The sequence below is a fragment of the Mchenga conophoros genome, linkage group LG10, assembly GCF_057382185.1.
Source record: "Mchenga conophoros isolate Kocher_MC1m ecotype Shallow Benthic linkage group LG10, M_conophoros_male_GT1.1, whole genome shotgun sequence".
Taxonomy (NCBI): domain Eukaryota; kingdom Metazoa; phylum Chordata; class Actinopteri; order Cichliformes; family Cichlidae; genus Mchenga; species Mchenga conophoros.
In genome coordinates, this window is record NC_140535.1 from 14,699,735 (window position 1) to 14,727,492 (window position 27,758).

Below are 27,758 nucleotides of genomic sequence, written 5' to 3' on the forward strand. Positions count from 1 at the left end.
CTGGAGTTCTTCCTTCTTTCTATTTATATTTTTAAGTTGGATGAAATGTACTGAAGAGGATTACGATGCATGTGATGGTTTGGATGATTTGTGGCTTTTGCTTTTTGGTGCATCATCGAGTATTTTGTAATGAGTAATTTGTTGAAAAAACAAAAGATCATTTAAATTAAAAAAAATGCATAAAGCCTCCGCGTTGAGTAAGTAGAAAATGTGTGAAAGTAAAGGTGTGAAGTGCTTTTTTTTCACCTGGATGTGTAGTGGTTTTATGCAGCGGACCCTGATCTCGCAGATGGTGCTGATAGCACGGATTGTTTTCGCATTACCAACTCCAGTTATGAATATGTAAAATGGCTGAATAGGGAGAATGAGGTGCAAATATAGAGGGAGGGTTGAGACAGAAATGAAAACATGGAGCGGCCTGCAATTACATAAATTGATTGGCAATTTTCGAACACATTCCCCTCAAAATGTTGCCCTCTTGTAAAGTTTTTTTTTTTTTTTGAAAGGGGTTGGATGCGCGTGATTTTTGAAATCTTGACGCTTTCATTGTGTAGCATTTGCTAATTGCAGCTGTTTTAATGGGCTGTATTTGACTGCGGGCGCTCGCTTCCACAGAGATGCTCTCTCTTTTTTTTCTTTTTTTTTTCAGGACGAGATTTTAAAGGGTATTAATTGATTTTCCTGTGTGATGACAAATTGTTCCCATTTTAAAATGGATGACAAATAAAAGGCCCATTCTCCTAGAATGGCCTTATTAGTTTAATAGGTCTCCACCCACATAAAGGCCATAATTAAGTGTATTCAGATTATGTTCCCCCTTATTTAATTTATTTGGTCCTTTTGAAAATTCCCCCTTTTTAATTCTGTCTGAAAATGTAAAAAGAAAAAAAAAACCGGAGTTGCATTTGTTTAAATAGATTCTGGGTTTTTTTCCTTTCTTCTTCAGTATATGCAGCAAATCCCTGACCCTATTGCAAAGTTGATCTTCTGCTATTGCAGTGCATTATAATAATCCCGAACAAATCTGAGTCCAAAATACCAAAATTCAACACCATCTCTAGATGAGAGCATTTTATAGGCCTTTGTGTAGCCTATCTATTTAGAGACTTGTTTAAACATTGTTTTTCCTTATTAGCAGTGGCCCTGAGAAGCTGTAAATTTATTTAGCAGAAAGTCCGGGATACGGTGGATTGACAGGAAGAAGGAATATGGCCGTTCTCGGTGCAAACGATCTCAAGTAGGCCATTAGGTCCATTTGCCATTTTTAAGTTGTGATATTTTCTGTCTTTCTATTTTTTTTTAAATTAACTAATTAATTTACTGAGGTTTTTTTTAGTTATCCAATAATATGACTTAGCTATATGCGCTACATGATTTTTATTCAGATTTAATTTTGATTATTCATACAAATAAATTATTCAGTTTGAAAGCTGTCACTTCATTGCCTCGCTGGCTTCTGTGGAATCGTATTAATATATGCGCAAATTTATTTCACCAAATGAGAAACTCCAGGGGCGTGGGTGCAGATTATAGACTTGCCCGGTCATGTTCCTCGCTAATAGCGCACCTGGACCCCGCGGTAGTGTTCGCGCGTGTGCCAGCGCGTGCGCCCCGGGTTCTTGTTTGTGTGTTTGTGTTGGCGGGCGCGTGGAGGAGGGCAAGTGACTGGGACGTCCCTCTTGGTTTGGTTGTTAGCTTGTGTTTTGAATTTTCCTGAAACTCGAAGTTATTTTACTTATTTGTTTTAAATATAAGGTTCTTTACGACACAATTTATACACGAATAATGTTTTTAAAGGGTACTAAATCATGTCGGAGGGTTTAGGAGACAAGCAGGACGTAGGGTAAGTAATAAATGTTCAAAGAAAAGCACATACATACATTACAATTAGCATTATTTGCAATTAAACGAGGATTTATTTATAGCGCTAACTGGTGGTTTTAAAGTGAAATTAGGTATTTTCATTTTGCTGCTAATGAATTATAGCCACAGACCGTATTCAGTGTAACTGTGGATTAATTAGCAGGTTATAAAATCAAGTTTCATGTGTAAGGCCTGCTGTAGGCCTGTTTTGAATTTTAATCTGAAATCTAATTAATTAAAATGGCAAATTTTATGTATAGCATGTGAATGATATATCCCAAATTTTAATTGGAGGTGTGTAAAGCGCTAAGGTGAACCTGCTCCCTGCGCTCTCCGTTGCTCATCCCCCTTGCCAATAGAAATGTGAAAAAAATCCCCCCTTTTCCCTTCCCAGCCCAATTCCCTGTGCTTCTTTGCAGGGCTACACAATTAAAGCTGCAATCTGAGCTTTATGCACCACTCAATGACAGAGATGTGTGGTCCACAGGGGTGCCAATCATCACTCAGGAAGGACCCAGGCCTCCATTTTATTTGCCCTTTTTTAACCAGATCAAGCCTGGCATCATTTAATTTCACATTTAAGAATGTAAAATTAAAACTTAAAGAGGTTAAAGGAAAAGTGAAGAGCTTTCCGAGTGACTTTGCCCTTTTGAACAGTAAAAATACCCAAATTCTGACTTATTTATTTCAAACTGAAATGTTTCACAGCTGAAATATGAATATAGACATTTCTAGGAAAAATATATTTAAAAAAATGAAAATACAAGAGTTTAATGATAACTGATCAGACTTTATTTAGCAACACAAAGCCCACGTATCATTGACGATTTAACAAAGAAAACATTTCTGCAGAAATTCGTTGCCAAATGGTGGGGAAACTGCTGGTGTTCGGCAGCAAAAAAAAAGGGGGTTATTGCACTTCCCAGCTCACCAATAGGACGTCACAGCTCTGTCACTGTCATCCTGCTCTCCCATTCGCCCTGAAATCTATTATACATGCAAATGAGTTTATAAATAAGAAGTCATCAATGAAAACAAGAGAAAAAGGGTGCAAACAAATATCAATTACAGTAAGAAATTTGTTTATTTTTTAATTTTTTTGTTTCCAACAAGAACTCTGTGTAACAGCACCAAACACAGTGCCAAACAGATCCAGACCTCCTCCAAATTTTATTGGATGCCGGCGCTGCACATTTTTAGAAGGAGGGAGTGTTCAGCAAATCTCAAATCTCTGAAGCAAGTAGTTGTTTTTGTTGGATCTCCCTCTCTCTACCTCCATCTCTCTCACTCTCTCTCTCTCTCCGTCTCTCCCTCCCTCAATCGCTTCCTCTCGCAGTAACTCCCCTCCCTCTCTTCTCCCTCATCACTAGGCAGAATTAAAGGTTGGGGGAGGGGCAGTTTATGCAGACTGTGCTGGGACTTGTGATCCACAGATTTGATATTCACATTAAGAGAGAAACTGGCTGCTTTGATGTGAGGGGGAGCAGGTCCCAGGGGACTGCTGAAGTAGCACACTTTTTTTTTTACTGACACAGCACACTCGGGGGTGGTTGGTGGTGGGGGTGGGTGCAGTGGGGAGCATATTGTTGGGGACAGGGTGTACAGAAAGACAGTGGGTGGGGAACAGCGATACCCCTTCGTTGATTAGATGTAACCTCAACAACCCCCCCCCCCCCTCCACACACACACACTTCTCCACCCACCAGCCACCTACTTATGCCAGACCCTTGAGAATTATCCTTAAGCTTACACCTATCTTTATCCCCCCCCCCCCCCATATCTCACCAATATTCAATTCACACCTCTTGTGCCAGTGTGTCTTCTTCTAGTGCATCCTGTGCCGCTTTGTTTCCACACACATTTGCACTCCCTTTGCCCCCTTATCAAAAGACAACTCACAACTTTCTGTCGCAAAAACAGGATGAGTGATGGAGAGGTGGCAGGCAAGGAGTGTAGTCGGTGTAGTAGCCACAGTCTGCTTGGAAGTGAACCTGTTTCCAAAATAGCAAGAACTGGAGGAGAGGACGGGAGAAGGGTTTTGATATATGCCATGGCAAATGTAAATCCTGCTTTTGACCTTTACTGCACGTGCCATACCAGTTAATGAAAGATGAAAATGCTGTGAAAATTATTGTAGCACTGGGGAAGGAATGGGAAGATGGAAATGGGTGAAAAAAGAGGGAGAGGAAGAGAAGCAACCTGTGGATGTAATATGTTGATGGTTGGTTGCAGGCACATCTGAATGGGACTTTAAGAGTTTCTTTTCCTCCTTCATTACAATATAGTTATGAACGTCAGGTGTGTGTGTGTGTGTGCGTGTGTGCTTGTGTGTGCATGCACTCCTGTGCATACTCCCATCCCGTCCTGGAGAGGCGTAGATCAGCTGCATTATGCATGATGAAACCTTGCATAGGTTATGACTTCTGCCTCCTCGACATACATATTCATGCGTGACTCTCTGGCAGGATGTATAAAATAGTGGCTGTGACTCTGACAGCCTAAGCTTTAGCTCCAGCGGTGCCTTCGGTGCTCCAACACCTTCCAGTGAGGGCTGCTTTGCTCTCTGGTGCTGTGTCTGAACGAGCTTGATGAAGCCTCCTGGGTGCAGTTGAACTACAGCAGCAACAACACTGAAACCCCACAGCTTTGGTCAATACTGCTATTAGGGTAATGTCTGTAGACATATTGCTAGACTTAAATTCTTATTATGGTTGGAAATCACAACTCATGATTTCATGATACAGCGCCCACAATAACAATGATATCACGATACAGTGATTTTGCAGAAAAATGGCTCCTAAAAAAGGCAAAAATCAGTTGCAAAGAAACAAATGTGACAAAGGGCAGGTCTAACTGTGAAGAAGAAACTCCTACTACAGATAATCCTCCATCCTGAAACACAGTATGACCAAGATTTACAATTTTATTATTTTCTTTTCAATATGATCACCGATGCCCATAAAGTCAGCGGGAAAGTGTTTACCGAGGTCAGAGCAAAGCAGATTTAGAAACTAAATCTCATGAGAAATAAACAAAAGTTTTCTCCTGCATTTGTGCTGAATTTTAAGTTTATAACTCAACTTTTTGGGGGAGGGGATAAAAATAGGGGTGGGATGGCAATTTGGCAAACAGTTTCGCAGTTTGTGTGTCATGCTTGAGAACATGTTCTGACATGCCCCGTAGGAAGAAGATGTTTGGTGTTTGGGGGTTTATTTGGGCAAATAAACATTTGAAACCCTCACATTGGACCCTCAGAAAATATGCTTTTTTCTTTAATGGCACTTGGTGGAACTCTATATGAATATGTGATCAAATGAGGTTTTATTCAACTACCCTGTTTTTTTTTTGTCCTCTAATTTGGAGTAAGCACAATAGGCATTTCGAGGTGGGAATCACCAGACACCCCATGATGTGATATTATCTAAATACGATACTCAAAATGTGACATTAATGGGATTTTTAACATTTTGTGATATGATGAGTATTGCAATAGCATATATTGAGATTTTTAAAAATCTTTTTCAGCTCCAAATTATGTTCTCAAAGTTAAACTTTGTCAATATCCAATTTACAATCAAAACTGCTCCCAACAAACACCGATGTTTACATCAGCACTGTAACTTGCACTATTTTATCAACCGATTCACACTACAACCTGGGTTTGCCTCTTATCTGTATTTAATTTTATTTAATTTTAATTACTGTACAGTAGAGCAGGGCGATATGACCAAAAATATTTATCATGATATACATTTGAAAATTTGCGATAATGATATAACTGACGATATAATTGACACTAGACAAAATACTTTACAACTCCACAACTTTATTAGTGCAAAAAAAACCAACATCAATGTATTTTCACTTAAACAAGCAGCTGTTTTTTTTTATCTGCATTAAAGTTATATAAAAATTTAACAGTGCAAATGCAAATCCTTGCTGACAGTTTAACCAAAAGGCATTTCCAGTGGAAATTGGCCGACATATCCTCAGCATAACCATGTATAATATCCACAAAACTTAAGAAGAGGTTATACACACACAACACGGTAATATTATGTTGAAGCACAGTACGTATCACTCCGCGAGGCGCCTGCCTACGATAGCCGTAATCCTCCGACACTCCATCAAGCGCTGCGGCTTCGTAGCTTAGCAAAGTCGTACTAAAACATTTGACAGATTTTCGAGCGCCGTGTACATAAAATCGTTTCGAGGTCAGTAAACACAACCAGAATTCATACATAAGGCACACGGGATTATGAGGGGCACTGTTGATTTTCAGAAAAATCAAAGGATTGATTTTAAGTGTGCCATATTTTCCAAACAACACGGTAATAACGACGGCCCGCTAGCATGCTCTACCAAAAATAGTGCTTTGTTGTGTATCTGACGGACGAAAGCCAAACCAGTTCCACACCACTGAAGTTGCAGCATTTTTACAAACCAATTCTGGTTCATCAGTTTCATTCAACAATCCGCTTTCGTCCTTCTCATTCTCCGTCACCGCCATGCTTTTTCCGCCATGTGCGTATGAAAACAAAGGCACTGCGCATGCGCGTTTTACGCATATTCTATCGCGATATTTCATTTTCTTATCGTTGCCCAACATTGTACCGTTATTACCGTGAAAGGTATGATATGGCCCAGCCCTACTGTACAGTACACTGTTTTTGGTAACTATTGACTTGATGTAAGTTTGTAAAAAATAGTATGTTTTCCTTTCTGTCCTGTTTGTTTGTATATGTGTTTTTCTTGCTGCTGTTACAACCAAATTTCCCCTTGTGGGACAATTAAAGGATTATTCTATTCTATTCTATTCTAATATCCGTTTCAAGCTATGGGTGATGTAAGTTGTGTCACTTCCGTTATTCATTATTGATTGATTGATTGATTGATTGATTGATTGATTGATTGATTGATTAATGAACTTTAGTATAAATGTTGCAGTAAGACTGAGTCTGATATCAGTCTGTGATTGATTGTCAAGTTGACAATCATATTCAATCTATTTCTGATAATATAGCAATTAACTGATGGATCGTCAAAAAATCACATATCTGTTGCTGTCTACGAAGACAGAAATTGATATTTAAATGTTACAACTGTTTTTTTATGAATATAACCAGAGACTGATACCAAGTCAGCTTGCCAGACCAAGACAAGCTCTGGGCAATCACTTAGTCACCACAACTTAATTCTGGCATTTACACTGTAGATGTAAGGAGGTTGCTGTCCTGTCCTGTTTTTACTTGTCTGACTGAGCCGTTATGCTCCAGTGTTGGATAGTATTTTCATTTGTTTAAAAAAATATCAACATTTGCTGTCCCTGTATTAACATAATATCACCACACACAATATTAACACTATATAATTAGTTTGCACTGCACCAGTTTCAGTTAAGTTTGTCTTTATGAACATGTTGAATAGTTTAGTGTGGACTGTCTGCATTTGGCCAAGGTTAGTCTTCATCTTCTGCATCATAGCATTTGTCACCTGGGGATAACCATTACAAGCTATGCATAAACGCATGTGTTTACAGTGTTGTTGGCATTTTGATGCTTGCTACACAAGCCTTGTACACGGGCACAGGTCATAAGTAACATTTCATCTGTCAGTTTTAAATTGAGTGGAAACTCTGCCAGTCTGGCACAAACCAGTGCCAGTTCAGCTTTGGAGTGCACCTGGTGGAGAGGGATGATAATGCTGTCCCTCACACACTTAACAAAATAGCAGTTTCTGGTATGTCAGTGAGTAAAACATGTTTTTTTTAACCGAGCTGTAATGTGTGGCTGTGCTTAGTTTGGAATCTTTTCCATTTAAACATATTTGCTCACTTCAGCAGCTGTTCATATTTGGAAAAGTGTGACAGACTATGGGATTTGGTTGTTTGCAGTTTCTAAATTTAGATTGTTCAGTGGGTCATTGTTGTTAGGGTAGACTGTTGCATTGTTTTTTGTTTTTTTTTTATATTCAGTCACAGCTTTCAAGTGCCAGCACCACCATGGCAACCCGCTTCCTCCACCCCCCAGTGTGACTGAGCACTGAGAGCTACTTTGGGATGTGTATGTGAATGTATTTATGTGTCTGCATGTCTGTTTATGTCAGCTGAGTGCACGTGCAGTTTGCCTGGCTTTGACCAGCTCGGGAGTGGAAGTACTCTGATCCCCTCGTATTCCACTTCCTGCTCCATCAGTCCCAGTGCTCCCAAGCCCCGCCTGGTGCCAACGCCCCCAGGCCATATAATCTACTGTATGAGAGGTTCTCCTGATGCCCAGCCCCCCAAGCTCAGGGTGACCCCCTCACTCTAGTACTTTAGTACTGTCCCCCCATTGGGAGATTATAGATATTGCAATCTTTAATATGGGCTTTATGCTCAGGGGCCATTACCAGTAATCTGCAGAGGGGAGGGAGTCTGACCTGGTTTTTGCAGCCCACCACTGGACTGCCAGACACATTTTCATATACCATCTGTAACATGCTGCCCAGATTTATCAATCCCTACATCAGGGACAGTGGCACTTCTTTAAAAGGAAGCTGGAATTATTGACTAACCCCACTAAATGGATAAGATAGCTGCATTATTCTTCGATCTGGTACATTGAGCTTAGTCCTACCATGATGATACTGTTGATGGTGTTGATTTTTTCTGCCAGACTTCACTTGTTAATGTTTGACCGTAAACATCACCCATAGCTTGAAGCCACCCTTCACTGACTACATGCCCAAAATCTCGAAAGGTTGGATGTTCCCAACTAAAGAAATGCATTGTATGATCACATGCAGATTTTTTCCACTCAAGATTTAATGTGATAAGTTTATATCATGTCTTTGATAATAAGATAAGTTTGATAAGTTGAAAATCACTGCAACAATATGAAAAAACTTAGAACCACTCTGGGTTTTATTAGGCTTATATGACGGTTGCATTATTATTATTATTAAAAAATGATGTCACAGTAAGACTTCTATTTAGTTGATACAAAACAATTACCATTATAATTAGATCATTAACGATGGCAAATAATGAAATATTTTGTGTATTAAAACATCTGAAGATTGTTGGCTGTGATCATTGTTGTTTGTTATAATCTTCCTATAAACTTTTATACAGTAAAGTGCATCTGATGTCAAAAACACACTCAGGTGATCAAGATTATAGTGTCGTTTTGTGTCGTTTTCCGGTTCTTAAAGCTGAAACAATGAGATGGCTAATGAACAGCCTAATAGGATGAACATTTTTTGTGATTAATCCAGCAAAAATTACGAAAAAAGGCAAAAATTCGGTTAAAAAAACCAACAAAAAAAAAACCAAACAAGCAAAAATGTCAAATATTCCCTCACCGACACCTCTAAGTATTTAATACCTGCCTTTCTTTTCATGGGTTTTGAGGACTGTTAAAAAAATGCGATTTGAAAGTTTTTTCCCATTGTAAGATCTTGTTGACCAAAGTGATCAATAAAATAGTGACAAAAGTAAATGAAATAACTTAGTTGAAAGTCCTGTGCTTATATCACCGGATATGAGGTTTACTGTTATAGCTCTGATTTTGTTTTATTTATTCACATCAGAAATTTTGTGCTAAATTACGTTAAAAAAAAAAGATATTTTCCAATCCATTTGGGCTCCAAGACGCTCAGCAGTTGTGTTTTTTTCCCCAAGCCAATTTTCTCGAAAGGCTTTGCAGATTGTCATCAGATCTGTTATGTAACTGCATCAGAAAACATTTTGGGCCTATTGATATGCAATGAATGAGTGCATTAGATATATGGAGGAGATTAAATTAGGAATAAATATGAAAGAAAAAAAGAGAAACCCATAAAAGTCAGTGATCTCACCTAAATAAATACATACATACATTTATTTGAATCAGTGAATGTGATTATAACAATGAGAAAGTTATTCATTTTGATCAGTTTTACTGATTAAATTCAGTCTTTAAAAGCAGTATTAGATATCAGGGCTATTCAGAGGAACATCTGTAGGATCTATTTGAAACTGAGTGCTAAGTTTAACCTGTTTTGATCGAAATTCTTGATACTTTAGTATCGTTTAGCACCTTTGGTGATGTTTTAAAGACTTCCTGTTCTGAGTATAGCTGTACAAGGGTGACCATTTGGTGGACAGTTTGTATTAGATGACATAATTTAGAATTAACATCCACATCTGTGCGGTGTCTCCCTTCCATTTTTTCTTCTAATCTTTCCTATACTGACCTCAAATTTGAGACGGGCCTGCCTCATTCCTTTTTTTCACTGTCCTCTCAGTGCTGGAGGTGTATGTGTTTAATCTGAGTGCCAATGAATACCATTCCAGTTTGTGTGTGTGTGTGTGTGTGTGTGTGTGTGTGTGTGTGTGTGTGTGTGTGTGTGTGTTTTAAATATGTAAGGAGATTACATAGACTTAAATCTCTGCGTCTGGCATAGAAATTCCAATCACATAACCTATCTACATGCTCCCTTCCTCTCTCCCTCTCTTTCTCTTGCTTTCTGTTTGTCTTTATGTGTTTGTACATGAACTGTATGGAGGTAACAGGCTCCTCCTCTCCCACCCCCAGATCCACCTAAACCATCACAGACTTTGGCCCAAATCCCTTGCTTTCTGCATCATGTGACTGATGTTTGCAGCTGGACATTTGACACACATTTGTTATGATTATTTTGCCACAGATTTGAAGGACATTCCCTGTCTGTCCAACATTTTCACTTTACTGTGGTGCTTAATGCTTTAAATCAGTGTTGCTGAAATCTGATAAGTTTATTTTGACACTATTGTGTGTTTTCAGCATGTGTACAGCGTGTAACAGGTGTTTGTTATTGACTCTTTACTTCCATCTCTGCCTGTTAAGTGATGATGTGTTGTATGTTTGCCCCTGCAGTACACAGTGAGGATGTGGGCTCTACCAGGCTGTACTTTGTGAATGCCTCCCTGCAGAGGGTAACCTACTCAAGCTCGGTGGGGGTGTCCCTGCCCTGTCCAGCAGGGGGCACCCCCAGTGCCATACTGCGCTGGTACCTGGCCACCGGCGACGACATCTACGACGTGCCCCACATCCGGCATGTGCACGCCAATGGCACGCTGCAACTGTACCCCTTTTCGCCCTCTGCCTACAACAGCTACATCCACGACAATGACTACTTCTGCACCGCGGAAAACCAGGCCGGCAAGATCCGCAGCCCCAACATTCGCATCAAAGCCGGTGAGTTGAATGGACAGCCAGGAAGGGAATAAACTCTAGGGTAAAGAAAAGTGGGGTTATGGAGCGGAAGGTCAAAGCGAGATACAGCAAGAAGAGACTGTTGCTGAAGCATAAACTAGAGCAGATGTGATTGGCAGCTGCAAAAAGCCCAACCCACACACAGAATCACCTGCCCTAAAATAGCCTGTCTCGACCTGAACACAGATTGACCTAGAACACAGTCTACAGAGAGAACATCTGCATCACGTACTACATCAGGCCTTGGCCTTTGCTCACACCTATTTGACTGAGCTGCTGATGAACCACTGCACTTTACACCAACATAACCCCTTCATCTATGGCCTGGCACCATCTGGTAGAAAGAAATTCAAAACACAACCCTTACAGTACTTAGAGTGAAGTAGCAGCTCTACTGTGAGATATAACCACATCCGGTAAGGAGGAAAACTGTGACAAAAGGCTATATGACTTAACCGGCTCATCCTCGTTGGCAGTCCTTCCGTTTATCAAAGGTCAGCACAACAGAAGAGGAGCTTGACAGCCACTTGAATTTTTCTTAAACAAGTACCTTTAAATGCTTTGCAGGGTGTGAAAAGCAATTCACTGCATAAAAAATAAATGTGTGTACTTAAGTGTAGAGTACTAAACTTTAGGTTTATGCACTAAGTTTTATGCTCTGTTGTGTATTGTTGTGGGTTTCACTTATAGTAAAGGATACACACATAGTATACACCACTAGACTCTCTACAGTCTATTTTTGTGAATTTTGACCGGAAGCTGCCTCTGTTGCCATCATATTCCCATTTCTGTCCTCCTTCTCCTCCCTGCTCCCTCGTTCTTCAAACTGTCCTCTTGTGCCAGACTAAATTTAGCCACAGCACACTTCTTTAATTATCTCTCATTAACAAACCTAATTGGTGCTTTCCATTGATTAGCGCATGTGAGGCTTTAATAGGCGAGACCTCATCTAAAGTAAAATAGTACATCAGGGGTTTTGGGAAGCTCCAGCTCTACGACGAGAAGAGAAACACGAAGAGGAAAATTACCCGGTAAACAGATACGTCAACATCAGCAGATACATACACTTACACTACATCTATCGCCCTGCCCTCCCCCTTTCCCATCATTCATTCAGGCCAGTGAGTCCCTCCCCCTTCCCGCCTGCCATCAACATCTGTTTTCATATTCTGCCTCCCAACACCAACCTAAACTAATACTCATATTCATTCTAATACTAATACTAGTGCCAAGTTGAGGATTTGAGCCAGGACCCTGAGCTGTATGCCAGCCGCTTGCTGCCTTCATTCCCACATGACCCAAAAGCCAGGCCTCAGGAGCCGAGGGATTAGCATGAACCAAACATCCTGCAGCAAACGGCTTCAGTCAAGCCTTGGTGCACAGGTTATACAGTCAGACAGGATGTGGGTGTTTTGTTTGGGATTTTATGGCCACAGTTTTGCGCTTGCACTGCCACTGAGCAGCTATTGACAGGAGTCAAATTGAATTCAGTGCTACTGCCTCGTGGCTTACAGCAAAGTGTAAAGAAATTCACAACAGAAGGGTTTCATTATACTGTTTCAAAAGAACTCAACAGAACGGGTTTATTTTATTTATTTATTTAAAGAAGATGTAAATTTTGGCAAGTGTTTTCTTCTTGCGGCAGGAATGTATGCATGCTGTCATCATGTCTGTTACCAGGAAAGGGATTCCGAACCAGTTTCTTAGCAACCTTCAGATACGTGCTAGCTTTCATGTGATTTCGCTAATGAGCTCCTGCTCATTCAACAGAGTGTAAAATATTGCATGAACCTGAATAAACCAAAGCACCATTAACCCTTCAGTGCAGCTCAGTCTGTTGTATACTTGGGAAGTTCTGAGCAAAAACATCAGTGTTTTATTATGATGTCATCCCCGAGCTAGAAAATGATTTCCATGATTATCCTGCCTAATGGTGGCTTGTGCCATTTGTGCCAAAAGCAGAGGCAGGATTAGAAGAGTTCAAACAATAGACAGGAGTAGTTCAGTAATTTCCAGTGAATACATGCGGAGTGCTGTGGTAATTGATGAAAGGGCGTTTTGCTCTGGAGTGTTAATGTGTTGTTTTTGATGATGTAAACACGGAGCTGATTGTTGTTTTTGCCTTGGCAAGAGGGGTAATAGGACCATGTTGATGGCGCTCACACTCTCTCGACGCATCTTCTAAATGGAACACTTCTGGGATATTTTATGTAGATAATCATCATCTTTCAAATTCATCTCTTTTAATGTTCATAAAAAAATAGGGAAGTCTTTATTCCTTGGTAGAAAACCCCATTTAAAAGATTGAATCCTTTCTACATGCAGTGTGTTGTATGTAATATTGTGTTTGTGTTTGTGTAGTTTTCAGGGAGCCCTACACTGTGCGGGTGGCGGACCAACGCTCAATGCGGGGCAACGTAGCTGTGTTCAAGTGCCTCATCCCCGCTGCTGTGCAGGAGTACGTCAGTGTTGTATCCTGGGAGAGAGACACTGTTTCCATTGTCCCAGGTAGGACATTAAGTGAGTGAATTTGGAGCGAGATGGTGAAGGCACATTGATTGTTGACTGTTGGATTCAGGGTTGTCTTTATGTGTGTGTGTGTGTCTTTATGTCTGTGTCTCTGTTTGTGTGTGAGAGCGGTTGATGTGCCACTGTGCTCTGTGTTTGACCGAATTCTTAACTCGTGTCTTCTGTCTGTTCACTGTTCTGGATCACTGATCCGGTCCTCCTCCTCCTCCTTCTCCTTCCTTCCTGAACATATCTCCACCCTCACCCTCTTTCGTCTGCCACCTTCTTTCTTTGGACGGTTCCATCTTTCCAACTCTGCTAGCCCTGCTTTCCACATCACATTTAATTATCTCAAGCTAATGTCAACTAGTGCCTTTAATTGTGTTTGACACCAAAGAAAATGAAAGACAGACATCTCTTTCCACGTTCCACACTTTCTCCTCATCAGATCTATTTTGGTCCACTCCCTGCTTGTCTTGCCACTATGTCCTTGAAGAACAGGGCCACAATTAGAGATACAGGATGTCAATAGGACTGTGCCCCTGCATTCATCTTCATTAACCTCATTAGTGTATGTGAGCGTGTGTGTGTGTGCGAGAAAAGATAAATGTTGAGATCTGTCTTTATGTGTTTTTCCAGCTTTTTTTGTAGGTACATTTTTCTCATGATTTTGTTTGAGATGTGGGCCTAATTATTTTCTGCATGTAAAACCCCTTGCAATAACAATAAAGGGCAGAGGGAGGAGAGATGGAAAAGAAGAGCAAACCAAAGGAAGAGTAGCAAGGAGGGTAGTAGGGCAAGAACGGCCTCAGGTCCTGGCAGATGGCGTTTTATATTATATGTATGCAAAGCACACAGACTCTGTGTCACACATGTACATGCACCAAGGTTGCAGTAATTTGTCATTTTCAGACATTTCAGGGTACAGTATTTTTTTATAATACTGAAGCATTTTTGTGTATTTAGAGTTATTTTTTTGTCCTCAGTTACCAATGTGACTGCTTTAATGGGCCACATTTTTCAGGGCTGTGACCAAATCACCCACTTTTTGTATTTCTTGCCATACTTTTATTTTGGCATTCACTATTAACACTTAAAGTGTGTAGGGAAAAATACTTTACTGCTTTTTACTTAGCTAAATTCATGAAAATTCTCATGAATGCTCATATTATACACATATCAGCCAGCCAGACATAAATGTTCTACTCGTATGCTTTCATATTTGTGCTCTCTTTCCCTTTCCTCAGTTCGGCTCTTAAAATTATGAGTTGTTGACGTCACGCTTGGTTTACATGTGACTTCTGATGATTCCTGAACATAAATATAGTAGATCTGCTTTGGGTATGCCAGCCCTCTGTGTCTATATTTGTGATTTCTATGTATGGGGTGTTTCTGTACTGTCATGAGGCTCCAGTGTGTAATTAGGGGTATATAGGTCAGTTGATGAGCAGTGAGTGTGAGGATCAGATGCTGAACATGATGAGCTGCTCACTGAACTCAGCATTCATTTCACTACAACAGCAGCACACACAAACAGGGCAAACACTGGCAGCGTGGTTGCATTCAACCTTGACCCTCCAATCAGCAAAGTGACCTCGTCATCCTCACAGCCAATCAACATAGTCTGCACAACAGCTCATAATCTGAATATTGTTATTGCACTCTCACATGGGTGCACAATATGCAAACATACTCATGGACACATACAGTAAATGTCCATATACAGCTGATACATGTGGTTATATAAACAGTCCAGTGTATTCATACTGATCTCCTACTCCTCACTAGATCATTTCAAACACTACAGAGTGATGCTTTTTCCCTGATTGGCCAGGAAAGGACTGTCTGGATACATCTAATGAAGATGTGAAAGTTAAAATAGATTTTATGATGGAAAGCTCCCGATGTGCACGTGAGTAGGTGACTACCTGTCACAGCAGGAGATGATGGTGAAATTTGAGGAAATAAAGCCACTGTGCAAAGACACACATAGTCAGACTCATTCATTGCACCATTTTCCTTTTCTGCTTGTTACAATTTAGGGTAATGAGAAGCAGGGGACAGATAAAAATCCTGTAGGTTTTGCCACTTAACACAATAATACGACTGTCAACAAATAATATTCAAACATTTGATTAGTACTAATCTTTATTCTGATCAGACCCACTTAAATGTATCTCTGAGAGCAAATACTCTGTTATCTGTTACTGATGAGAGAGGCCATTGTCTGATGGAAATGGTCTGCAAGCACCAAGTCAAAGCATTCAATCATTCAGTCCTATGTATTGTCATCTGGTGGGCTTTGGCTAACTGTCACAAAAGAAAATGAAAAACTTTTGCTTTTTCTTATTTTCAGAAATGCATTTCAGCTGATAGCTCAGTGCATATTTATGACTTTATCTTTTTTAAATATAAATTGAGGTATTTTAGGCGTAGTGATTCACTGATGTTCCCCACCTTCGAAGCAACATTTGTGGCACCACCGAACCATCAATGAATCTGATCACAGTTCCTTCCTGTACCTCCTCCTCGTCATTTGTCCCTATCTCAAAACAAAAGCACAGTATGAGTACATACATGAATAGACAGGCCTGTTTTCTTTACATTAGTGGATCAGACAACACAAACTGAACCAAGTCATAGACGAATCTGACTGATAGCATGTTTTGGTTTTTTTATATATATGGCAACAGTGTTGCTGTGATGTGCAAATCTGATATCATGACAGCCCTACATTGAATTAAAAAAGAGTTTAAGTAGTTTATCTGCACTTCATATCTGTGCTTTTGCACGGAGGCATTGCTATGTGTAGACTCTGATCAGTAGCACAGTCACATATTGGTGTGAAGGTTGAGTTGATGACATAACACAACGCAGCCATGCCCTTTGAACCACAACAGGTTCTATTTTGTCAAACACACGTTTCCCTTCTGGAGCATTTTGTGTGTGTGTGTGTGTGTGTGTGTGATTATATATGTGCATGATTATGTATGTGTGTGTGTGTGTGTGTTTGTCCCCTTGCCTGTCCCACTTTCCCATCCAGCCAGGACAGGGGGGGTGGTTAAGAGGGGAGGGGTGCAGGCAGACTGACCTATTTCCCTCTCGCTTCCCCGTCCCGTACTATCCTTGTAGTTAAGCTTTGTGTGCGTGCGTGTCTGTGTGTGTGCCCACGCGTGTTTGTGACCCTCGTGAGACAATTGAGGTCTGCTAATCTGAGTAGTGATCTGAAGGAGGCGAGCTGGAGCAGAGACAGAGAGATGGAGGGTTTGTGGACGGGAATAAAGACAACAGTGGGACACAGAGAGGGTTCAGCTTGCCGATCGAGGCCGTCGGTCTAATCAGCAGAAAGCTAATGAGTGGGTCCGATGAATAGAGACTGGACCAGCAGATGGTTGTAGCCACATGGTGGTCCACAGAAGATGCCCAACCATGCCCCATCTAATCCACCTGCTACACTGTTTGGTCTTGTTTATGTATTTGCACAGCAATTTGATAAACATTTCCTTAAAACCTCAGGCTGAAAAGCACAAAATAGAATTACAGTGTATATATAAGATTAGAAAACCAGATTAATAAACTCCTGTCCTACACAGAGCAATATTTTCTGCTCTCATTCAGTCACACTCCAAACTCTCATCTTGTTCTACCCCCTCTCATATTTTAACAAAATAGCCGCAGTATATCATAAGTCAGGCACATTTTGTACTGTAACCTGTCATAACCTGTCAGTGTGATCAGTATCAGGCGCTAATGTAAAATTGGATTCTAACAGGAGTCACCAGGTGGCGAGGTCACTTACAGGCTACATTACAAATCAATCTTTGGCCCCCTCGGGTGCTGGACACCAGGAGGTTACATAGACTCAATAGTACACAGCTACACACACACACACACACACACACACACACACACACACACATATACAGCTACGCAAACAGCTAAAACATTGCAGCTGAATTGACTGGTTTGTAGGTGATTCAAATACACATGGGAGTCTGATGATGCTGACAAGCACACTCCAGTCCACTTTGTCAATTAATATGCAGATTATTTATAAAACAGATCAATTAATTGTATTTTTTCTCTGAAATATGCTTGTTATAATTTCTGTAGGACAAAAGGAAAAATAAAAAACTAAGTATACAAAACGGTGAAAAAAAATAAAATAAACACACACATAGGGAGTACCATTATATAACAATACTGTTGTATGTGTATAGATGGTTATACAGTTTTCCCTCTGTGTAATTAGAAAGTTAGTGTCATAAGGCTTCACACAGGTGCAGGAGAGAGGTGACAAAGGCAGAGGGACGTCATGGAGAGCAGCAGTGTGTTAGGACACCATGTCTGTAAATCTGTGCTTGTGTACTCAGAGCAGGAATACATTAATGGATACACTTGTCTGGGACACGGCAGACGCTTGTAAACACACTTTGACACACACACTTGCTTCTAGTAAGTACAACTGAACAAGCCTCTCTGCACACACAGACACACGCGCCCTTCAAAAGTAACACAATAAAGCCATTTTCAGATTTTGCATGTACCAGCCTGAATATGGCGTACTCATTAAACATTAACTTGGGATACATTAAGGCTGTGGTTTGCGCTGCTTTGTGACTTCTCGCCTGTTGTTGTGCTCGGGCCGTCTGAGTACATCAGGACGTTGTGTGATAGAGGAGGATGGGGAATACGTGGCATCCCCGGGGCTCTTGGAACATAACCCCCACAAACCCTTGGGTGTCACATCATCCCTCTCTCACCTCTCCCTCATCTACCCCTGCCTCTGTCCCATGTGGTACACAGCAGGCAATAGGGAAGGGTTAATGGGGGACTAAATCATGCAGATGAAGCCTCCACCATGAGCATACACCTGCAAACGTGTGGCAGTATGACCAAAACTCAGCAATGAGGTGCTGGAAAAACTGTCTTCCCGAGACATAATAATCAACATGACAGGGTTGAAATGTATGTCTTTTCACTTGTTTGTGGTTTGTTCACCTCTGTCAGTTGGTCTTTCACTTTCTGTAGATATTTTTGCCCCTCTCATATTTGCCCCAGTGTGCTGAGAGCGACTGAGAGCCGGACAGGAACAGATGGGTTGCTGGCAGCCATCTTTTACTCAGTTAGGTTGAGCAGACACGTGGGTGGGTGTGTTAATTAGCACAAACCAGTGAATGTGTATGTGTGTGTGTGTGCGTGAGTGTGAGCGCGTGCTGCAAGGGGCACAATAGACATAATTATCTCTGCTTGAGAAGCCCATTTGGGAGGGGATGGGGGGGGGGGGGGGGGGGTTGGAGGGATGGCATGGAGAGGCGGAGTTCAACAATGGCCCAACCACAGGCTTTGTGTGTACAGAGCAGAGGGCTGACAAGTGTCGGCTGTTATTGAGTATTTACACACTATTACACTCGCCTGCTCACGTGCACTTAACGCAGAAATGCACACACTCTGACGCTTCGGCCCTCGCTCTCGTTTGCTTTTTCGCCTCCTTGTCTCCATCAAAAACACACAGGCTCACACACAGCTATAGACACACACATGCAGCATGTTTATGTTTACAGTGCATCAGTGTATCAGTGTCACTCAGAGTAAGAGGGAATGATAGGAAAGCCCCTGCGAGCACATCAGTCTGACAGAAACCTGGCCACTATGTAACCCTTCAAGCCAGGCTGTGAGAGTATAGAAACTGAGGGAGAGAGGAAGCGAGAGTTTAGGAAGTTTCTTCTTCATTGACAAATTACCAAGATTATTTTGCTCCTTTGGCTTTCTTTTTTTTTTTGTGATGAAAATAAATTTTTTGTGAAAAGTCACATAGAGCAAACCAAGAAAATGAAACAACGCCAACCAGGCCAAATCTTACTGTTTTGAACTTTTCAACAAGTGTGACTTCTTTTAAAATGCAGAAATCAGCTTTTAACTTACATTGTAATTGAATTATGGAGACATATCGGTCAAATGTAGTTGATATAGTGGGAGAATCAAAATACCAAAATTGTAAACTTTTAATTTTCAGTAAATATAAATGGATGCGCAGTAGCAAATAATGGCATCTAAACAGAATCTTAGTAGCTTAGTTACTAAAGTTGTCGCATTATAACTGAAGACAAAAAGCTAATATGAGAAGGAAAGCAGATCAATAAAAGTAGTTTATCTTCATTGATTTCAGGTCATATCCACAATCCTGAGCAATCATTCCAATCAGTCAGTATTATTATCGTTGCATTATTATTGACACTTTTTGTGATATCAAGGCAAAGAACGGGTCCCCAGTGGCGTTGTAAGAGATAGCTGTTAATCTGCATTTCCGTCCACATCCACAGTCATTAAGGAAAGTGAAAGCAGGAAGGCTTGTGTCAAGGCTTAGAGTAAAAGAGTTGCAGGGTTTATGTGGCGTGGATTGGGTTAAGAAATAGGATTGGAAGCAAAGAGGTTTTACCCCTTTTTTCCTACTTCCTTCCACGCTTTTGTTTAGGCAGGCGAAAGCAGGATTAGAGCGAGGAGATTACAGCAGGATCTACTAAGAAATCGTATTTAAGGAAATGCTTATTTTCACAACCACTCACAGCAGAGACTAGAAGTTTCGTGTCCCTTTCTTTCTTCATTTCTGTGTTGCTTTCATTATTAAAGGCAGTGATTTGTTCTCTAATCCTGGCTTTCTACAACGCAAAAACTTATAGCTTTACAGTGTTGCCCCACTGTTTTCTCCTGAAATGTTATCATATTTGATGTGTGGGATTGTAGTAAAAATATATGTTTACATACGCTCAAAATTCTGGTATCAATTTTCTACTTTTGTGAGTCTCTCTGTGTGAGTGAGAGGTTCTTTTCCTCATGTTTCTGTGAATGTGGTTTATCATTCACAGTCTCATGAGGAGGCATGATGAGGGACTGGATGGGATCCCCGGTGGTCATCAAAGTGCCATGTTCCTACATGACCTCTCAATCAGACCTATTGATCCGCTTCACTATTAGCTATCCAAACACGCACAAAGGCCAGATCAACATCACAGACCCCGACTGATTATAGCGTGGGTCATAGTGAAAAGCTCCTCTGAGGTCTTTATGTGACAGAAACGCCTGTCTGAGGAAGAGGTGGCTTGTTGCTTATAGATTAGTATGCACATAGGAAATGTTCAATAATTCATTATTTTTGCAGTAGGTGAGTGGTTTGATCACTATAAAGTGAAACTCTGTTAAGACATCAGTCAATAACTGAGCATATACATACTATGGGGAAGAAACAAATAGCAGCCCTCATTTTCCAGAGCATTGTGTTGGTAAAAGGCTTGGTATCCAGCAAAAAGTGACAATGAGATGCAATGTTTTATGCTGCAGGGGAAATTCATACATTGAATACACACACACACACACACACACACACACACACACACACACACACACACATATATATATATATATATATATATATATATAGAGAGAGAGAGAGAGAGAGAGAGAGACAGAGACAGAGAGAGAGAGAGATATGCATCTATCTTATCTATCTATCTATATAGTGCAGTATGCACTTATGAATTTAGGAGGTATGTCGCAAGAAGAGGAAGACAAGTGGTGTAAAACAAAGAACAAGAAGCATAATCAGGTTTATGAGTCCAAGTAGGTGATTTAGTGCCTGTGTCTGCATCTGGATCCAGGAAATTTTGAGAAAATTCCTTATTATTTCTATATATAGCATCACAGCGTTGTCCAGATCTGTATATCTTTCTGGACGCACGGACTAATCCATGCACGGTGTGGGGGGAGAAATTTCATATCTTCACACCTTGGCAGATATATGCAGTAACAGGCTGTTCTAGCTATTTTGAGCTAATTTGAAATGCTAACTATGAAGACTGACAGCAGAAGAGTGAGTGTACTTCTATTGTGTGTACACATTTGTCTTGTGTAGCGTTACTGTGAAGCTGGACTCTGTCATAGGGTTACAAATTCAGACTGACAGCCTTTGGACTCTTGAGCATTCGATGCAGACTCAAGGAGAAAGTGCATCATAGAATTCACATTCAGCATTTGCTCGTGCTGTAATGTAACTGTAGCTATACTGTACGCTAGACATTTTCTTTTCGGTTCAGTTTCACCTACAGATAATTTTTACATATTACAGTCACAAAGAAGGTCACAAAGAAGGTTGCTTACACTGTTTCAGAACTAAACTTTAAAAACTGAATCTTTTATGCTGACAGAATAACCAAGTCAGTGGTTCTTTAATCTGTGACTTCCACCTCTCAGATGGTGATCTCCATTCTTTAATTGCAGTAACGATGATGAAACTCAGGATATTTGATACTTTGGTTATATCAGTCATGCCCCCCCCCCCCCCCCCCCCACCTCCTTTCTCTCTCCCTCTCTCTCCCTCATACTGGGCAGTGACACTCCTCTGCCACCAGCACTCTAATAGGGAGGGACCAGGCAGCTCACTCAGTGCTGCTAATGCAGCTCACTGCCCCAGGCCATGGGGCTAAGCTGGAGTACACTACATCTCATCTCATCTCTCTCTCTGTCTCACACACACACACACACATATGATGGCAGACACACACCATAAATCCAACATCGTCTCTTATCTGCAACTAAATGAAAACAAGGTGGAGGAGTGGAAAGCTTTTCATTGCCGGATGTTTACTTTTATACTGAGGTGCATTTTTTGAAGACCAAAGTTACTTCAGTGTTTAAGCTTTAGTGCACAGAAAATTAGCTGTTCAATAGGAATTAATGGGACATCCAGTAAAGAGAAGGTGTTTGGACAATAGTGGCACGTGTCTCTACGATGCCATGCATTGGGATACATGTGTGTGTGTGTGTGTGTGTGTGGTTTCTGTCTCCCGGGACTCTCATTATCACTGCTGTCCCAGATGTCACCAAGCACATGAAACACACGTCATGAATAATGGAGTCCTATTTCTACATCTCTCCCCATTTCTCTCCTATCCGCCCACTCTCTTTCCCCTGCATCCCTCGTTTCCTCTGATGCTTCCACTGATGCTTAATTTTCTCTATCTGAGATGGTCCATTTAGCTTTACGCTGCATTGTCGCCCTGTCTGGTTAGGGACGGCTTTATGGGGGGTAACATGGCACCTCTGCAGCGTTCTGTCGAGGTATATCTATGCAAACAATGTCTTTTGCATACAATTGGTTTCATGTCTGTCCCCGACGGTCCATTCAGTCTCTCGATACCCCCCCACAAACCCACACACACACACACACTTCATCCCCTCCCCCAGTGTTTACTGTTTAAAGTCACACAGGGCAAATTGGGACAGAGCAGTCAGTGGAGCAGAAGAGACGTGGTCCCATCATGGTGGAAAACTGGACTCTGCTTTCTTTTCTACCTCATCCCTCTGTTTCCCTGCCTCTTCTTAGCCTCCATGTTTGCCTCTTCCTCACTTCTGTCCCCCCAACTTTATGTCATTCGTTACCCTCACGGTGAGTTGGTGTACAACATCACGCAGCGGCAAGGGGCAGGGCAGGGAAAACATGATTGAAAGATGAGGTAAGCAGTCACAATTGGTTAGGAAAGAGGAGAGCAGTTAGGATTAGACAGTGAAGCGTGGCTTTTTAATGAAAACATGACAGAACCGCGGCTCCCTCAATGCCCTGCAATCTCGACTCCTTTCCAGAAAATGAGCGAGTGACAAAGAAGCGAGTGAGAGAGAAAGAGAGAATCGAATGCTGACACACAGATATTGTTCATGTGGCTTTAGTCCTATCTCGCACATTGACTCATGCTCTGTGTGTTGTTAACAAAGTCTCTCGCATTAAGGAGATGCAGTGGCTCCAGTCGCACAATTCGTTTTTACACCTCAGTTGTGCCAATAAAACCTGCTTTGAATATGAATTAAAAGGAGTTAAGAGGGTGCCATTCATAGATGTTAAGTAAGTGTGCAGCAGAATAAAAGCCAGGACAGTGTATATATTTAAATGGTTGACACCTGCTTCTACTTGGGCTTTTAATGTACACAGCATAGAAAAGGGAGAGAACAGAGGGAGGGTTGAGAGGGCTCCCGCTTTGAATACAGATGTAACACCCCCTTTTTTGCATAAAGGAGTGGAGAATACAGACATGGGCTGTTATCTCCTTCTTACTTTACCCAGCATCATGCCCTTTACTTCTACCCTTTTTCTTATCCTCTCTTTCTCGTTATTAAAATCAAGTCAATGACTCATCGATGGCCCTCTTCCACTTTAAAGCATTCCTCTAGTGCAAAACTGGTTTACTGCCATTCACAGGATCCACTGTGCTAATTTTAACACGTAGTTTATTATTTTTTGTGCCAGCAGGCTAATAGTTTTTGTCCTATTTTAAGCCCGGTAGGTGTTTCTTTGTGTGTGCACGTGCCACACACACACAAATCCAGGCCTCGTGTGCCTGGATTTGTGAGCACCAAGCATATTCCAGCACTGCAGAGAATATCTCCGGAATATGTTGTGCTTTTTTTTTCTTTTGTCTTCTTTCTGTGACAGTCACAAGTCTTTGATCTGCTCCTCCTCCCCTCCTCCGTCTTCTCACCTTCTTTCAAAATCTTCTCTGCAACTTGCCGTTAAGAGCACAGGTATAATGCAGAAATACAGAATGCAGTTTTTCTAAAGTGAGACTCAGAATGCTGTTTTTTTAGCAGCTCAAAATCATTTTGGTGTTTAACCTCCTAAAACCCAAACTCTTCCATGGCATGCATTTTTAAATTCTCTTTGATATTTGGGCATATTAGGACCTGATGAATGTAAAAACAAGGAATCACCAGATTGTTCTTTTTTTTTTTTTACCTGATTTTTGTTTCTAAGAAAAATGAGAGCCACATATGAGGATATTCGTTTTAAATTTCGGTAAAAGAGAGCCAGTACAATGTCCTTGTAAGTGGATATCAGGCCCTTGTAGAGCAAAATTTAGTATTTTGGTCTAGACAACCCAAAATGTGATGCCCACATATGTGGGCGCCCGGTCCTAGGAGGTTAAAGGATATAAAATCAATTTCAATTAGAAAAGACTAATAAAGCTTTGACACTCAGGTGCAGATGCATTTTTGTAGGTCTGGAGCTCAAACCCTTCTGTTACCATCTCCAATCAAAATGTCATCAAGGTTAATTTCTTTCCACTGTAATTAAATACTTTGAAAGTATTGTGAAGAATTATGTTTTAACTGTAAAAGATACACTGCAAAATGTGGCATACTGTACTATACATATACTTAATAGATACTGACAGGAATATTAACTAGCAGTAAACTGTTATTTTACAATGTCCCTACTGTATTCTACACTAACAATTTCTTACATTGACATATAACTGCATGTCCTCACCCCTGTGCCTCCTGAGACCCCACGTTTTCATATGGGGACATTTTACATTCTGGGTTTTCTGTACTTTACACTTTATTCTGCTCAATAGTGCAGATGCAATCTTTAACAAAGTGTTAAAAATGGCATCTGTATCGTTTATGCTACAAAATAAACCCACTGTCAGGTTTATTATTTATAGTTTTATATATTCTAATTATTTTTAAAGTCAGATTAGTTTCAGGTAGCATCCAGATTGGATTTACTAGGTTTTTTCAGTTGAGCTTTAATTCACTATTCAAAAAATAACTTTGATTGATGATGATTCTTTTTTATTTCTTTATTTTTTTTATGTATTTTTACATCTTAGGTTTACTCACTTTTTTGAGATGTAAAAGTACCAGAGCTCAAGTCTCAGGTGTAGTTTTTGTCCTTATTTATTTAATCAATCAATCCCCCGACTTCCTGATATTCTTTCGGAATAACAAACTGTCAACACTTTGTGGTCAATTATTAAATTATTAAAATGTTTAATAGTTTAATGCTTGTGATTTTAAAAAGTATTGTACAGTATTTAAAAAAAATTATACATTCAGTCACAAATTTTCCTGCATTTTTACAACAGCTTGTTACAATGAATCAATTTACATTAAAAGCCTCAGGTAGATATTAAACATCAGTGTTGTGACACGTGAAATGTGCAGAGAAACGACAGTCCCAATTTTGTTTGAAAGCCTCTGTGTAGAGAGATGCACTGTAATGTTGTGATTGTTTGAAGGAATCTAAAACCTTTGACCTTCTCCGTGTGCTACCTTACACTCGTCATAATGCGCAGTAACCTTCATTTAACTGGGAAAGTCCTTAGAAACAAGCATCTACTGCCTTTGACCATCAGCAGGGTCGAGTAAGATGAAGAATCCAGGGGTCAGATTGTAGTGATCCACCAGGAGGAAAACAGGAATCAGAGTTCGATAGCTCATTAGCCTTTTCCAAACTCATTAGATATGGGGTCCATACTGGAAGTCCCATGGGAGCAAAGGTGTTTTACTCAGACCTGTCAGTGTTTTGTTTTGTTTTTTGTCTTCTTGTCATGTACACTGGAAAATCTGAGCAGGTTAGTATCATAAGAAAATTCTTGCTTAGGTGCCTTTAATATAGGATATTGTGGAAATTTGCACCTCTAAACATGTAGGTCGGATTCCCTGTTGGGAATAGTGCTGAATAAACTGTTCATGAATGAAGTTCCAAATATTTTATTAGTTAGTTAAAGGAGGTGACAAATTGTTAGTTATTTTCATGATTTTGAGGTGCAGAACTGGATTAAATGATTTCTGAAACCAGCAAACCTCCAACTGAGGCTTAGGAAATCGGGAAGCTATAACGCGGTGCATTGTGTTGTATGTTTTTGTAAAGTATTTGTGATTGGATACAAAGCTACTTGCATGTGAAAAGCTATATTTAGCCACTTCAAACTGATCCTACTTTTCTTTATTGATTTAAGCGACTTCAACAGCCAGTTTGCCGTTGCGATTTTTGCATTCACACAACACCTAGGGTATCAACATTTGGTCCTTGATGATTGTAAACACGCTGTGCTTTAATAATTGCTGAAAGTACACCAAAATCGTAACAGGATGCCAGTGAGAAGACCCTAGCAACAGGGAGAGGATGAAGAAAGCGTGAGAGTGGGAGGGAGGGGGAAAGATGCAGAACATCAATAAATAATGGCCCCACTGAGGAGGTGGAAATATGGGCCTCGTTATCTTTGCGCCGACGCCTTCATTTGCATGTGAGAAAATGAGGCTGCTACTAACTCGCACACATGGTGCGCACACATACACACTGCTGGACTCGCATGAGCTACATCCTATTTATAGACTATTTCTTGCTTTTATTTTTTCCTATTCTCTCACACATTTACACTTCTATTAATTCCCCTTTCCTTCCTTCTCTTTGGAATTTGTCAGAGCAGCAGCTCTGGTCTGTGTGACTGTGAGGCTGCCGGCATTTTGTTGGTTTAAAAAATAAAGTGAAAGCACACCTTTATCACAGGCTTGGTAGGAACTTTAACTTTACTAATGCCCTGTTTAACATTGCAGAGCATACAGCTGGAGTATACACCGCTACAGAGTAGTTGCCTGGTGAAACACCATTAAGTGATTGGGTAAAGCAGGTGGCTTTTGCAGTGCCTTGCTCATGAGTAACTGGGCTCTCTTATAGACTTAGAATAGCAGACTTAACCTTAGTTTATCTCTATGTGCCAACATTTACATAAAAAAAAGGGGAAAAAGAGCAAATCCAATTTAGTTATTTTAAAAATTTCATCAAAACTAAAAAATGTACACTCCTGATTAAACCGTTAAATTATCCACACTATATACAGTTTTTTTCTGTCAGAAATAAAAATCCCTTTCCCGTACATGTAGCTGCAGAAGGAGATAAAAATAGTTCCCCTCTGGACCTCATCTGCATCTGGGCATCACCCTGTTTTTGCCTGTGAATGCATCTCATTGAGAGTGACCAAACTCATACAGGATCTAACAATGTCACAATCCTCTAGGCCATGCAGCTTCTTTCAAAGCGCTTCTTCTCGGGTGAAAGGACTCTTTAAAGAATCATTTATACATGATACAAAATTATTTAACCTTTTAAATGGTTCTTTCAGAGCATTTCTGAGGATCTGTAAGTGCCTCGCTCTGTTTCTTTTTTTAAAATTTTACAGCCGTTTTGGTTAGATGTTAAACAGGCTGGTATTTATATATTGCTTTTTTTTTTGTTGATCAGTGTTTTAAAATCTAATGCTAAGGTAATAAAACATTTCAAAATGCAAATCTTAAGCTGTGTAAGTGCTGGGTTATCCCTGGATTATGCTTCAGCAGGAA

General features: G+C 40.5%; 1 protein-coding gene across 2 annotated transcripts in view; it reads left to right on the plus strand.

Moving 5' to 3' along the window:
• The window catches only part of LOC146565508 (cell adhesion molecule DSCAML1-like), a 54,185-nt gene that overhangs the window by 291 nt on the left and 26,136 nt on the right, over positions 1-27,758 (plus strand). For both annotated transcript variants that reach the window (XM_085288650.1, XM_085288651.1), the window contains exons 2-3: positions 10,740-11,060; positions 13,440-13,586. In XM_085288650.1, coding sequence (XP_085144776.1) covers positions 10,740-11,060; positions 13,440-13,586 — 468 coding nt within the window. The remainder of the gene's footprint in view (positions 1-10,739; positions 11,061-13,439; positions 13,587-27,758) is intronic.